The following is a 13,860-nucleotide window of genomic DNA, read 5'->3' on the forward strand; positions in this document are numbered from 1 at the left end:
GATAACCACCCTCTCCAAGTGTCCACATGAGAGAAAAAGAGCTGTTACTGCTTCCGTTGAAATGTGAGTCTGCCCAACCTGTGCTTGGGAAAGTCTAGTTTTCCTTTTCCTCCCAAGTTCCCACCAAACACTCAAGGCACACGTGAAGTAAGTCCAAAACCTGCTCAAGGGGGCTGAAGCTCTTTCCCTGCAGAAGGCAAAGTGGGGACAGCGCCTTCAGCGACCCAGTAATAGCACCCCTGCAGCACTTACTGAATGGGGGCCTTGTCCTTCACCCACCATCCTTGCCCACCACTCTCTCCTTGCCTTCTCCCCTCTTCCCTGATCCAGGAATTCCGCCCCCCACCCCCACTCCCACCCCCAACCCAGGGCCTGCAGCAAGGAAGTGGGCACACCAGCTGCACCCCTTTTACCAGGGTAAAAGGTACCAGCTGCTTCTCTCCTGAACTCACTTCTGTCAGGTGGGCTTTTCCCAGGGCCCCAGGGCCTTCAGGGAGGAAAACAGATGCTCCCTGTCCAAACAGCACCCAAGCCCAGCCCATGCACAGTCTCCTCTGAGCTCATGACTTATATTCATGGGCTGACTGCACAGATTAAATGCTTATCTCAGAGTAGTTAGTGATCAAACTGACAATCTAAGAGTAAATTCTAATAAGGTGAAACAGTCAAATCCTCAGACAGCTCTGGATCCCGACCACCCAGCTGGAGAAGCAGAGACTGAGACCGTGTCCTAAGAAATGTTCGGCCAGAACAAGAGGCTTGAGGGCACAGGCTTAGAAAGAGGAAGAGCAGCTGCTAGAGAAAGTCTGCAGAGGTTCAGGTCCAGGGCCAAGAGAGAGGCAGATGCCTGAGGAAAGAGCAGGAGTTAGGGGCTCGGGAAGGGCGAGGAGCGTTACATGTGCGTGGACTCAGGCAGAGTGGTGGGAGGCTGCTCCTTGGGGCCCTCAGCCAGCAGGACGGAGTCCACGGACTTGTTGCTGAGGCGCAAGGGACCCAGGCGGTGGAAGTTGTCGGGAGAGTGGGGGATCTGCATACGGGCCCTCTGGGAGGGCACCACTGTCTCCCCGGGAGACAGCCAGGGTGGCACCCTGGACAGGATGCTCAGGTCCTCATCCGGGGAGAACACAGGGTTGTCAATTCCTAGGAGAAAGGGCAGTGGCTGATCAGCTTTCCAGGTGTACCCAGAATTGCAGGATTAGGGTGCTGCTCGGGGGTCAGACACCAGTGCGTCCTACAGCCATCACCTGGAAGGTCAGGGTCATGTGCCTTAGGGGTTTCAGGCCCTCTACCTCATGCTCTCCCTCCCCACACCATGGGCCGGATAGGTGACAGCTCCCTTCTCTCAGAGCAGAGACCCCCAACCTGCCATGCGCAGTTGCACAGCCACAGTCCTACCGTCCCACTGTCCCTGCCCAGTGACCGCCTTCACTTCTGAGGCAGCAGAGGCCCACCCTATCCCTCACCTGAGGGGGAGTCTGTTGCTGTATCCCTGGTGACATTCGCCAGGAACTCAATCCCCCCACTCATCTCCTCAGCATCGTAGTTGGGGTTCTCTTCTGGGTCTGAAAGTTCCAAATCTGGTGGCAAAGAAAGGGCAGCACAAGGGAAATGTGCTGGGAACACGAAAGGCCCTGGTCCAATGCACCTAGAGTCCCCTGCCACTGCCACTCTGACAAGCAGGGCAGCAGCCCCCAGAGGAGGGTCCTGGGTGCTGGGCGGAGGATCTCCCTCCAAGGACAGCCCTCGGCACCCTGCCAGGCCCCTTGCCCCTGAGTCCCTGCTGACAAGCATTTCTGCCAAGGCCCCCATCGGTACCTTTTTCCTTAATGGTGAAATTGTGTATGGGGCTCTCCATTGGCAGTTTCCCATTAGGAATACTGCTGTTTCTCTGAAAAACAGAATGAAACCGCTTACAGGGAAGGGAACAGTGGCCACAGGGACCCTGACTGCAGATTGTCCCTGGGAGACCCACTGGTCCCCAGCCCAGATCCCCTCCCTGCCCAGACCTGTCCCTAAAGGGGGTGCCTTGGTGGTTCCAGCATTGATCAGCATGGTCCCAGGGTGACCTCAACCCCACACGCCTCCCTTGCACAGCAACATCCCCCCCACCCCCCGCCGTACCCGCCACCCCCCACCCGCGGTCCCCCTTGCCCTGTGATCCCTCGCTCAGCACCCTTACCCGCTTCTGGGCACGCTCTCGCTTATACAGTTTGACCGCCTTCTTGTTCTGGTTGATGCCCAGCTTGGTCGACTTGAAGGACTCCAGGCGCTTCCTCATGGTTCTGTGGAAGATCTCCTTGTCTTGCTTCTCATCTTCGTCCTGAGTTAACTCATGTCGACTGTAGAGATGTTTGTACTGGGGGAGGGGGAGGTGACAGGGACAGGTGGTGACCTGCAGAGCTGGAGGCACCCAACCTCGCCGCCGAGGGCAGCAACAGACCCCCAGGACCCCAGAGCCCAGGGACCACCTGGCTGGTAGGCCAAGCCCTGACCTTCCAGCCTGAGCAGTGTCTGTCCTAAAGACAAGGATTCCTCCCTTGGCTCAGAGAGAGGAGAGGAGGACCTGTGCCCCCACCCAAGGCTCTCTCTCTCTCAAGGATCCCGAGGGGCTCTGGACAGGAGCTCCCACTCGCTGGCAAGCCCACCTCCTGCCGGGGCTTGTACAGGTACTGCTGCAGCGTGTGGTGAGTGACCATGTCCTCGGTGTCGCGGATGCTCCTCCTCCTCTGTTCCAGGGACTGCATGTCCAGGCACACTGCACTGACATTCTCCCTCCTACATGGGAGTACGTGAAGTGTCTGAGAGTTCCACTGCTCTCCATGTCTGCCCCTCCTGCCCCATGCCCTCTGGCCTGGGCACCAGCCACTGCCAAGAGGGCTGATCCTGGGAGTCCTCTCCTGGGGGGTTTTGGTCAGACTGACCCCACAAGATGCCCATTGGTTGATGTCTGTCCAGAGGGGCCTCTGGTGTGGCTGTGATCAGGAAGACCTGGGAATTACTGAGCAGGGAATACTGTCACCCCCACCCTGTCTCCTGTCCACAGCAGCCTCCAGGGCATGGTGAGAGGTGCCCTGGGGAGGGGTGGCCTCTCCCAGGGGGAAGCCTGGGCAGACTGGGGCACATACAGCAGGTAGGAGACGGAGGCCTCCACAGTGGAGGGGCGTGGCGTGCTGAAGTCTACGTTGACCATGTTGTCCGTGCTGGGGGAGCGAATGAAGGCCAGGGACCCGCGGCGCTCTCCCTGCGAGAGGATATGCCTGCATAAGCCAGGACAGGGAGCACCCCAGGCCAGCCCAGGCACTGGGACAGAGCAGACAGAGCCTGGGAAGCCTGCAGCACCTCTCAGATTGGAGAGCAGAGATTTCAGAGGCCACAGCCAAGGCCTTGCTTGAGCTGAGCTAAGGTTAGTTAGCCATTGTGTTAAGAGGAAAGTGAAGACACAACTGTGTGTGAAGGACACGGCACCTCAGAGGCACCTGGGGAGTGCTGGGAAAGCGTGACAGATCCCCATGGGATTAGGAAGGCGACCCCTGTCCCTACTGGGGGTCCAAACCAGCTGTCCTCATTTCTCCAAGAAAGGAATTCTCAGGATTGAACCTTCAGACTGAGACCACATAGAGCAGAGCCTGACAGGAACCGAAGTCACAGCCTGGCTCCTGGGGGTGGGGGCTGGGCTATGGGGTGGGGGCGTCTCTTAGGAGAGGGGCTTGGAGCTGGGAAGGGTGGCTAGGTGGGGCCAACCTGCTGAGGGCAGACAGCAAGGTGCACAAGCCACCCGCTGGTACCGTCTGAGCAGGCCTGACCAGGGGATGGGGCACTGGATGTGCCAGGAGGTGTGTGGCCACTGGGGAAGGGGCCAGCCAGTCTGCGTGTCCCATGAGGAGTGGAGTTAGACCTGAGACCCACCATGACTCCTGTCCCATTTGACACATCCTGAGTCCTGTCAGGGGCTGGAGGCTGCCATTAGGGAGGTGGTATCAGAAACAGCGAGATGCTGGGTGTCACCATGCACTCCACCCACTTGCTTCTTGAACCCTGCTCATTGATGCCACCCCCTGGATGCATGGGGGTGGAGAGCCTTTACAGAGACCTGGATGTGGACTCATTCACCCGGAGAAGGCAGGGAGCTCTGTGAGTGCAGGAGAATCCTGTTCACTTGGAGGGACAAAGAGATGTTGAGGAGGACACTTCTGAACCACAGCCTGTCCATGGGTGTGTTCCACACTTACCCCCTGGGACTTGAGAAGACATCCTTGCTGCTTCCCCCTATGTGCACGTGTGCATGCACACACGTGTGTATGCATGTGCCTGGGTGTGCATGCATGTATGTGTGTGCATTTATGTTGGGAGCCATGGCCCCATAACTCCCTACCTGGTCTCAGAGGTCAGATTGACCCACCAGCACCACCGAGTGTCCTACAGAGCAGCAGTCGCCAACCTTTTGGACCTCATGGACCACTAGTGGTCCACGGACCACCGGTTGGCGACTGCTGCTACAGAGTAATGGGGGAAGATTCTATGCCGCAGCTTCCTATGAGTGAGAAGGAGCTGTGACATGACCCTTTCCTGGGGTGTTGAAGGACCCATGAGCCTCACATGGAGTTGTGGGTGGACCATTAAGAACAGCACAGTGTGCCCTGGCCAGTGTGGCTCCGTGATTGGAGCACCAGCCAGTGAACTTGAAAGGTCACAGGTTCGATTTCCAGTCAAAGGCATGTATCTGGGTTGCAGGTTTGATCCCTGGTCCCATATGGAGTGCATACAGGAGGCAATCAATCAATATGTCTCTCTTACATTGATGTTTCTCTCTCCCTCCCTTCTTCCCTTCCACTCTCTAAAGATCAATGGAAAAATTATTCTCGGGTGGGGATTAACAACAACAACAACAACAACAACAAAAGAATAGCACCCGCAACCACCTCCCCACCCACCCCGTGTCCTTGGGTGCAGGAAGACCCCAATGGCTGTCCACATCCCAGGTCCGGGTCCTGCATTAGCCCCCACCTCCAACACAGAGCAGATGTGGAGTGTCTGGTACCTCGGCCACGTAGCTGATGGCATCCTTCAAGTTGAGCTCATGGAAAACATTAAGAATTCGATCTCGTGACTTTTGGGCTGACCTTCTCATAAGGATTTTGCTGAGGAATTTTCTATCAAAATTGGACCACCTGGGGGATGGAACCAGACAGTGTCAGCACCTGGCAGGCTGTGGGCGAGCCCGGGGAGGATGGGCAGGGCATTCCCAACCTACTACCCAGACTCACTGAACATGGTCTCCCAGAGCTGGGTGGGCACAGAAGACCCCTTCTCTCCAGAGATTTTTTTTTTTTACTATTTATAGCAACCACAAAGGCGAATTTTAAAATAAAAGCAATAAACCACAATCATGCCTATTTCACAATTCTGTTCTTCGTTCTTACCTTTCTGAGGACAGTTGGCATTAGAATGTATATAAAATTGTGGGTTCTGTTTTCTCCTTTAATTCGATATTGTAGAGAGTTTTCCAAGTCACTACACAACCCTCCAGAAAGGTGGGCTGAGGACAGAGTGGGGCCCCGCGCTCTGGCTACAGTGACAGGGCACATTGCACCTGCGCGAGGCGAAGGCCGGGGGAGGAGGCCACCCCCGCACCCCCCACCCCAACCCCTGGCTCTCTCTCACACTTAAGAGAAAACCAGGCTGCCCAGGAGTTTAAAAATTCAACACAATTAGAACAGTGACCAGTTGTTTGGGTCAGAACAGGACGTGACTGGGCCCAGACTTGAAATGGAACTTCTAAAAGAGGCTCGGTGCACTGCGGGCGGGGGACACCCTGGGCAGGAGGGGTCCCAGGTGAAGGAGGGAAACCCAGACATTTTGGCTCCTTTGAGGGCAGTGTTCTTCTATAATTAGGGTTTTGTGGGGTTAGATTTAAGGTAAAAGGTAGTATTCTTTCTCCCCTGAGGGTCCTATACTCAGGCTTCGACTAAAGGAGGAGGGAGGGAAACAAACAACGGAGGCAAAGTGCCTCCCCAGGTTCCCGCCAGAGGCAGCACCAGCCACTTACTTGTCTCTGAGGTAATTGTGTCCGATTTGCCCTGATATGTCCTCGATGGCTGAGAGGATGTGGTCGAAAGCCTTTCCAAAACAGACAGGGGGGTTGGTGTCACGTGAGGGCCCCCCTGTGCTTCTCCCCATGCCTCCCCCTTCCCCCCAGTACTCTTCCCCGTCCCCACCCCCAGCCCCCACCCGCCTACCCGGCCGTGCAGCTTCTCGTTGAGTTTGGGCTCACGGTGCTCACTCCTCTTCACCTTCAGCCACTGCACCAGGGGCTTGATGGTCAGGCCCTGGGAGAATGGAGTACGCTGACCCTGACAGCCGGGGCAGGCCTCACTGCACCCCACGCCAGCCCACTGGGCCCCCAGGTGTGAATCCACACCTGACACACCCACACCCACACCCACACCCACCGAGGGTGAAATGGGCCACCCTTATGTGTGACCTTCCCTGCAGAGAGGAGCCCCCACAACAGCCCCTGTGGGTCTATTGATGCCTCCTGAGAGCCCAAATTCAGCTCCTCAGATGAGCCTAAAGCAAGGCCAAGTGGGGTGATAAAATATTAACTGGGGCTCCCTTAACTAGTGATGGCTAAGGAAGGACATTTTAAGCCAAATTGTGCTGTGTCCCCTGTGGGGCCACATGAAAACCTACAAAACAGCTCCTAGTTACTAAAATTATAAAATCCAATTAGGGCCTGGAGCTCAGAAAGGCTCTTTGGAGGCTCAGCGATGGTGGGGTCTGCCCCTTGTGGCCGGTGGGTCGGGCATGGAGGGCTGACAGGAGGACAGCAAGGTGCGGCTGGTCCAGAGCTGAGGGCTACCTGGAAGATGACAGTGAAGTAGATGACGATGATGGTGGTGCTGACAAAGAGGTTCTTCTCCTTGACCTTGTCCTCATCCAGAAGGACCACCAGGGCAAAAGCCACAGCGCCCCGCAGGCCGCCGTAGGACATGACCACCTGGTCTATGATCTCCAGCTGCACCATCCGGTACCGGTTCAGGATCCAGGTCTGCAGGACGACACCTGAGGGACCAGACGTGAGCTCAGCTTCCACAGAGGGCCGTGTGCCCCGCCATCACCTTCTCAGGCAGCCGCTGCGCTTGAGAGGGAACATTTAGGAATCCCTCCGAGGATGGAAGGTGGTGACAGGTGACAGCAGCATGGAGCACAGGGGGTGGTGAAAACTCCACCCTCTGGCCCTGTTCACCCCGTCACCTTGGACTCGGGCCTCTCTCTGTGGACACTCGGAACACTCCGAGTTGGCGGCATCTGGGCAGCTCTGAGATTCTCAGTTCTCAGTGGGGCTAAGGCTGCACTGGCCGAGGCTTTGCCTCTTGATGCCAGAGGCAGCTCCAGGGCCAAAGGCCACTGCTGAGGGCAGCAGGAAGAGAGTGACCCTACCCCTCCATGACATCTGCTCCCTGAGCCCTTAGTCCCCAAGGACTGGGTGGGGGGCGGGGAGGAGCAGGTGTGATCACTTGGAGTCTCTCTCGCCCCCACTAGCCCCCACCTAGGTCTCCAAGGCACCACACACGAGGGATGGTGACTCCTGCCTCACACATGCCATTTCCTTTCCTCGGTGACTACACTGTCCCCGAGTCACTCTGCCACATCCCGAGTGAGTCAGTGGGAAGCCAAATGGGTTCCCCTGGGCTCCGAACCTTCCACCCTGACCCCCAGCTGCCCTGCCTTGGTCTCACTGTGGTAAGGCCACAAGGCCTGGACCTTCACTGAGGACTCCTGGCAGTCTGTCTGAGGCTCACCAGGGGCTCCTGAACCTACCCCTCACTGAGTGGGGGCAATCGCCGAGGCCCTGGTGCCCATGGACCCCCCACAGCCAGTCCCCATGTCACCCACCATGATCTCCCCAATGTTGTCCTTCCACCATCTTCCCGTCATCTCCAAAGTCTCCCACCCCCTTCACCCCCCATTGTGCCCCATCCCCATTGTCCCCTACCATCTCCATGGGTCCCATGGCTCCCCCCAATCCCCTCTCATCATCCATGGTCCCCCCATCCCCACACTGTCCCCTACCATCACTCCCCACTACACCCCCGCTCTGCCACACCCTCACCAATGGCTCGGTACACAGAGATGAAGACCAGCGTCAGGAGCACGAAGGCCGTGTTCCACTCCCAGATAGCGGGGTTCACCGCCGAGATGCCCAGAAACATGAAGATGATGGTCTCGGCCCCGCTCGCCAGCATCTTCATGGTGTAGCGCACGGTGGTGGCCGACTGCTCCGAGATGTTGGCCTTCACGTACTTCTGACAGCAGATGCCGCAGAAGGTGATGCTGGGGGATGGGACGACATGCTGTGAGGCCGCGGGCCACACGCCACTCCCCCTTGACCTTGTGGGGCCGTTCCCAAGACCCAGCACCTGCTGTTCCTTGGCAGCACCTCGGGGCCTCTGTGCCCCGGACAGACATCCACCTCACTGGCCAGCCCTTCTCTCCATGAGCTCAGGGTTCCTACTGGGGACCAGGGCCCTGAGCTGGCCCATGCCCAGCTCCAGTACCCCAACCTCACTGCCATCTGACGTGAACCTCTGGGACCTGAACCCTAGGCTGCAGAGCAGGCTGCCTGTTTCTGTCCAAGCCGGGCGGGTGGGCGGGCTCGGAGGGGAGGTGCAGGGCAGACCTGGGAGGGAGGGGCGGGTGTGGGCCAGCTCTGACAATTGCATCAGAACTCCAACTCCCTATTTAAAAAGCTAAACAGATCAAATTCTTTGCCCCCACAGTGACTTTCCATCAGGCTGGGAAGTGGGCCAGCAGACAGTGGGCTGGAGAAGGGGCTGTGGAAGGCTGTGCCTCCTGCAGGGCTCGGGAGCAGGCGCCACGCCTGCCTCCCCCGTACCTGGGTGGGTCCCGCTCCCCTGGTCAGCCCTCTTCCTCCACAGCCCACCCCCCTCAGCAGGGCCGCGGGGTGTGCTCTGGCTCTGGGGCCTGGGTGAGCCAGGGACGACTTACGCCAGGATGGCCGACAGGGAGAGCATCTCGGAGGTGAGGTAGGACAGGTAGGAGATGACGAACACGAATCCGGGCTCGATGATGCGCACGGTGCTTGGTGAAGCGGGTCACCAGGGAGAGCAGGAAGGCGAACACGACCCCCACCAGCGTGCCCCCCAGGCTCACCACGAAGAAGGACACTGCAAGGGCAGGACGTAACGCTGAGCTGCCTCAATGGCCCTTTGTGGCCTCGGTGTGGCCTGACCCATGTGGCGTGGGCCAGGCTGGTCGGGCTGGCCTTCCTTCCAGGCCATTCCTCATGGCAGTTGCCTGGTAACCCCCCCACAGAGGCGCCAGCAGCTCAGCAAACAAGAGGCCCGTTCTCTGGAAGAGAGGACTGGACTCCTCAAGCCTCAGCGTGGAAAGCTGGGGAGGAGGCAGTCCTGCAGCCCACAGAGGCCCCGCTCCCCGCCCCCGTCACAGAGGGAGCCCTGTGACCAGCGGCCCTCGGGTCTGAGTTTGCAGCAAGGACCAAGCTCTGCACTGCAGGCACAGCCAGGCTGTCACTATCCCGGCCCAGAGAAGCACCTAGGACCCCCAGGACACCAGGACCCACATCATCCACCATATCCCATAGCCCCCATATTCTCGTGGGTCTAATGGGCAATGACCCCCGGGTTTCCCAGGGTGGCTGGACCCCCATAAAATCGTGATTGTGAAACACACTGTGGACAGAAAGGACTGCCAGGCTATGGGTCGCAGGGGCAGGCCTGGTGCCAAGGCCTGGCCCCGCCCAGCTCCACAGCCCACAGAGGCGCTGCCAAGAGGTGGCCCGCATTCTGGAGGAAGAGACGCTCCCCTGGCATTCCCCTGACGTGTGGACCCCCCAGCCACACACCTATGCCTTTCACGCAATCCACGCCAGTCACTTTGTCGCCACCCAGCGTCACGAAAGATTCAAACACGGTGTACAGGACCTGGGGGACAGAGAGGCAAACCAGACGTGGGTCAGCCCTCCATCAGCACTGACCCCTCCCTGTCCTGGGCCCCAGGCCTTTCGGGACGCGGGGCTGGAGAGAGGAGCTGGTGGCAGCCATCTGTTCCGGAACCTGCAAACCGCTGGCAGGGAGGTCATCACAGGGCAGTAATGGTCAACAGGACGAAGGCCAAAGATGAGCCAGCAGGTGGGACCTGGGAGGCAGAACATTCTGGAAGGAACTAAGGCCTTCGGGAGCAACCTGGCCCTTTCCTACTCCGGGCAAAACAGGGGCGGCCACAAAACTAGCCCACTGCGCTCACTTTGGTTTTCCAAGACAAACCCCGAGTTTCATCCTCAGTGCGTTTGCCGTGATGTTGCCCCCTGATGTGGGATCACACACCCTGGCATCTTCGCATGTTGATGTTTAAACCTTATCCCACTAAGATGTTGAGATAAAACGCCCAGAAACCTTATCCTAGGCCTCGGTTGTGGAGACAGCTGTGTTTTCTGAGCCCGCGCTCCCCTAAACGATGCGCCGGGCTCCACCCCACGGAGGCCGAGGTGCTCCCTGGGGGGATGCAGGCCCCTCAGGAGGAAACGTCTGTGCTCTGCGCCCCAAGTCTGTGCTCTCCAGGACCCCCACGGGGCGGGTGTATAAAACTGCACATACAAACGCAGCCCCACAGGGGCCGTGCACAGGGCCGGGCACACACGTGAAGGCATTGGGAAGCAGACCTCTGCTTGCCCCGCTCCTTTATGAAAACCCAGGTGGGGGGGGGGGAGGGGGGGGAGAGGGGCGGGTGAGGGGAGAACTCCCTGGCTGCAGCAGGAGCTCCTGCCTCTACAGAGACACAAACGCTCAGGACAGAGGAGCCCCAGCCTTGAAGGGCCCGTGCACGGTGTTTCTGATTGCGTCTCGTCTCCAATTAAGTTTAATTCCCTGAGACCCTGTCATCTGCTGCAGAGGAATCTGGTGCAGTCTGCCCTTTGGCCCTTCAATCTCCTGAACCCTGAAGGGACATCAGGACGAGGATTTCTTAGAGAAGCCACAGGCACTTTCAGAGCAAACAGGGAATTCCAGGTCCCATTGTGTCTGGGCCCAGGTGGGGGACGGTGGGCAGGGCAGGCAGCCAGGCCTCCAGCCGCTCAGAGAGATGTTTCCTTCCAGGGAGGTCCTGGCCCCATTTGGGGGTGGGTTTTGAAAACTTCAAGATGGCCACATGCTGAGACAGCTCCTCACGTTTCAGGAATCTTCCATTCACTTCTCATAGTGTTAACTTGGCCTCCAGCCCCTGCCCACCCAGGGGCCCTGCCCAGGTCCCTAGCACCATCTCCCTGAGGGAAAACCACCTTCCTGAGCACACAGTCAGCGTCCCCTGATGCCCCTCCCTAGAAACAGTGAGATTTTGCTTGTTTACGTATGCATTCTCTTCGGAAAATCAGGAAGGAGGGCCCAACTGTGGATCCAAAGACCCCCTGCTCTGGGAACAGAGACTGTGGGATTTCAACAGTCAAATCATCACCTGTGGCCCAGCTGGTGTTGCTCAGTGATTGAGCGTTGACCTATGAACCAGGAGGTCACGGTCCGATTCCCAGTCAGGGCACATGCCTGGGTTGTGGACTTGATCCTCGGTGTGGGGCATGCAGGAGGCTCTGCGCCCCAAGTCTGTGCTCTCAGATCAATTCCCTCTCATCATTGATCTTTCTCTCTCTCTCTCTCTCCCTCTCCCTTCTTCTCTGAAGTCAATAAAAATATATGTTTTAAAAATCATCACCCGTGAAAGAATGAAGTGTGTGTGTGTGGCGGGGGGGGGGGGGGGGGGGGGGGGGGAGGGCGGGTGCGGGAGGGGCATACTAAGAACTGTGAAGGAACGAATGAAGAAATCGCATTCCAACAGCCAGCCTCAGAGTTAGTGGAGGAAAAGGGCCAGCAGAAGGAGCTGGCCTGCGAATGCCTTGGACCACGAAGCCTTTGGGCTGTTGGGGCCAAGGAGCAGACGCGGGCTCTGTGGGCGACCCTGGCAGGCTCTCCGCGTGCCGACTTCATTGAGGGACACGATGATGCCCGGGGAGTAAATAGGGTCCCCCCCACCCACAGCTTTGAAATGCTCTGTGGCACGGCCAGGACCCTCCCCCGCTCTCTCACCACAGTGACAGCGTCATTCAGCAGTGACTCCCCAAAGACGATGATGAACAGGACTTCGTTGACATGAACCTCCTCAAACACCGCCAGCACGGCCACCGGGTCCACAGCAGCGATCAGGCTGCCGAACAGGAGAAAATCCAACAGCCCGATGTTCAGGTCTCCTGGGAGACAAGCGGGGCATCAGGGAGGACCTAGAGGGCCAGGCGAGTAAGGGTCCCTGCGGCGTCCCCTGGCTACCAGGACCTGGAGAGAAGAGGGGCTATGGGGAGCGGAAGCAGGAGCACATCCTTGGCCTTCCCGGGGCTGCCTCCCGCTGCTGGCCTGGCAGCTGCTGGGCTGGGAACCCTCAGGGCGGGGCCTCTGACTCTTAGGGCGCAGGCTGGCTGGTGTGGGAACCTGGGTCAGATGACCAGCCTCCCTCAGGGGCTCCCACAGTCCTCCAAGAAAGGCAGCAGCCCACCCAGAGGAGACTGACCACCCTGGCTCTCTTCTTCATCTCCCCTTGGGCCTGGATGACCCCACCTGGCTGGCTCACCAGTGAGCCCACTGCAGGCAGGTGAGGGGCTCAGGTGGTGCCTGGCCATGAGCCATGCAATCAGACCCCGGCCCTGGGGAGTTTGCAGCCTAGGTCAGCGTGAGTACAGATGCAGGGTCATAGGTGCTGGGAAGACATCGGGGGCTTGGTAGGGTGGGAGGAGGCCTCCCAGGGAAATGATGTCTCTGCCATGATTGGAACAACCAGGGCGGGCCTAAAGGGAGGTGGATGGGTGGGGCAGGCCTCACAGGACTCTGGGAGGGGAACCAGCTGCAGGGGGATGGGGAGACAGGAGAGAAGGGAGATGGATGGCGCATTTGGGGGTGCTGGGAGGGGAGGAGCAGGGGCTGGAGGGAGGAGGCCTGGAAGGAGTGGGTCCATGTGGAGCCAGCCCCTGCTTCCTTCTGCTGTACGGCTCCTGCCCAGGGGGTTCTTGGGTGCCCTTGGGTGGGGAGATGGTGCTGAAGTGCACTTTCACCCTTTGCAATCCTCCCAGAGTTATCTCCTGTCCCAGATCACCAACAGGCCATGTGCAAACCCCGTTTCCCAGCGACGAACCCACAACCTCAGGGAGGTGCCTGTGGGTGCCTGTCTGGCTCAGCTGGGCTTGGCTGGAGGAGGGCCTTGGCTGTGGGCCTTCCTGCTGCCTTGCTGGTATTGAGTCCTCTCCCCAGCCAGAGGGGACCCAGGGGCCCAGGAGCCAGTCAGGCCTTGAGGGCGGGAAGAGGCCCACCTACAGGGCAAGGACGGTAGAGGGAGGGTGGGAGAGGCTGAACGCTGCCCTGAGTTCTGGGACAGGGGCGTCTGCAGGAGCCCACTCTTCCTCAGGGCCCAGCCGTGCCCCCAGAGCCCCCTCAGGGAAGGTGGTCTCTGAGAGAGGTTGGCGCCCCAGAGGGAGTTTTCTGTGAGTTCCTAAAGCTTCCCAGCCTGGCACCAGGGTCACTGTCCTGAAGAAGTGACAGGTGTTAAAAGAACTGGCTCCCGGTGAGTTTAAAATGCCCCATTTAGAATGGGGATCATGGGTTTTGCTTTCCCACCCAAGACACTGTCCGTGGGCAGATGTGAGAACACAGTTCTACCCGGGGCTCCCAGACTCACACTCTCCTTCCAGGCCATCAATCTTTGAGGCCTCCCTGAACACCAGCCTCACGTTGTGGAGGATGCTGACCAACCCAGTGGTACATTCTAGAAGCCAGACACTCATTCCAAGCA

The 13,860-nt window shown here is 58.8% G+C and overlaps 1 protein-coding gene across 1 annotated transcript in view; it reads right to left on the bottom strand.

Moving 5' to 3' along the window:
* Positions 1-52: 52 nt before the first annotated feature.
* Positions 53-13,860, bottom strand: part of SLC9A3 (solute carrier family 9 member A3) — a 45,427-nt gene continuing 31,619 nt past the window's right edge. The window contains 15 exon segments of the mRNA XM_079784709.1: positions 53-1,140; positions 1,464-1,577; positions 1,816-1,888; positions 2,180-2,356; positions 2,646-2,775; positions 3,126-3,241; positions 5,039-5,168; positions 6,047-6,117; positions 6,237-6,326; positions 6,860-7,062; positions 8,114-8,334; positions 9,010-9,098; positions 9,100-9,188; positions 9,887-9,965; positions 12,114-12,274. Of these exon segments, the coding sequence (XP_079640835.1) occupies positions 893-1,140; positions 1,464-1,577; positions 1,816-1,888; positions 2,180-2,356; positions 2,646-2,775; positions 3,126-3,241; positions 5,039-5,168; positions 6,047-6,117; positions 6,237-6,326; positions 6,860-7,062; positions 8,114-8,334; positions 9,010-9,098; positions 9,100-9,188; positions 9,887-9,965; positions 12,114-12,274 (1,991 nt within the window). The 3' untranslated portion in view covers positions 53-892.

The sequence above is a fragment of the Cnephaeus nilssonii genome (genome assembly GCF_951640355.1).
Source record: "Cnephaeus nilssonii genome assembly, chromosome: 2".
NCBI classification, from domain to species: domain Eukaryota; kingdom Metazoa; phylum Chordata; class Mammalia; order Chiroptera; family Vespertilionidae; genus Cnephaeus; species Cnephaeus nilssonii.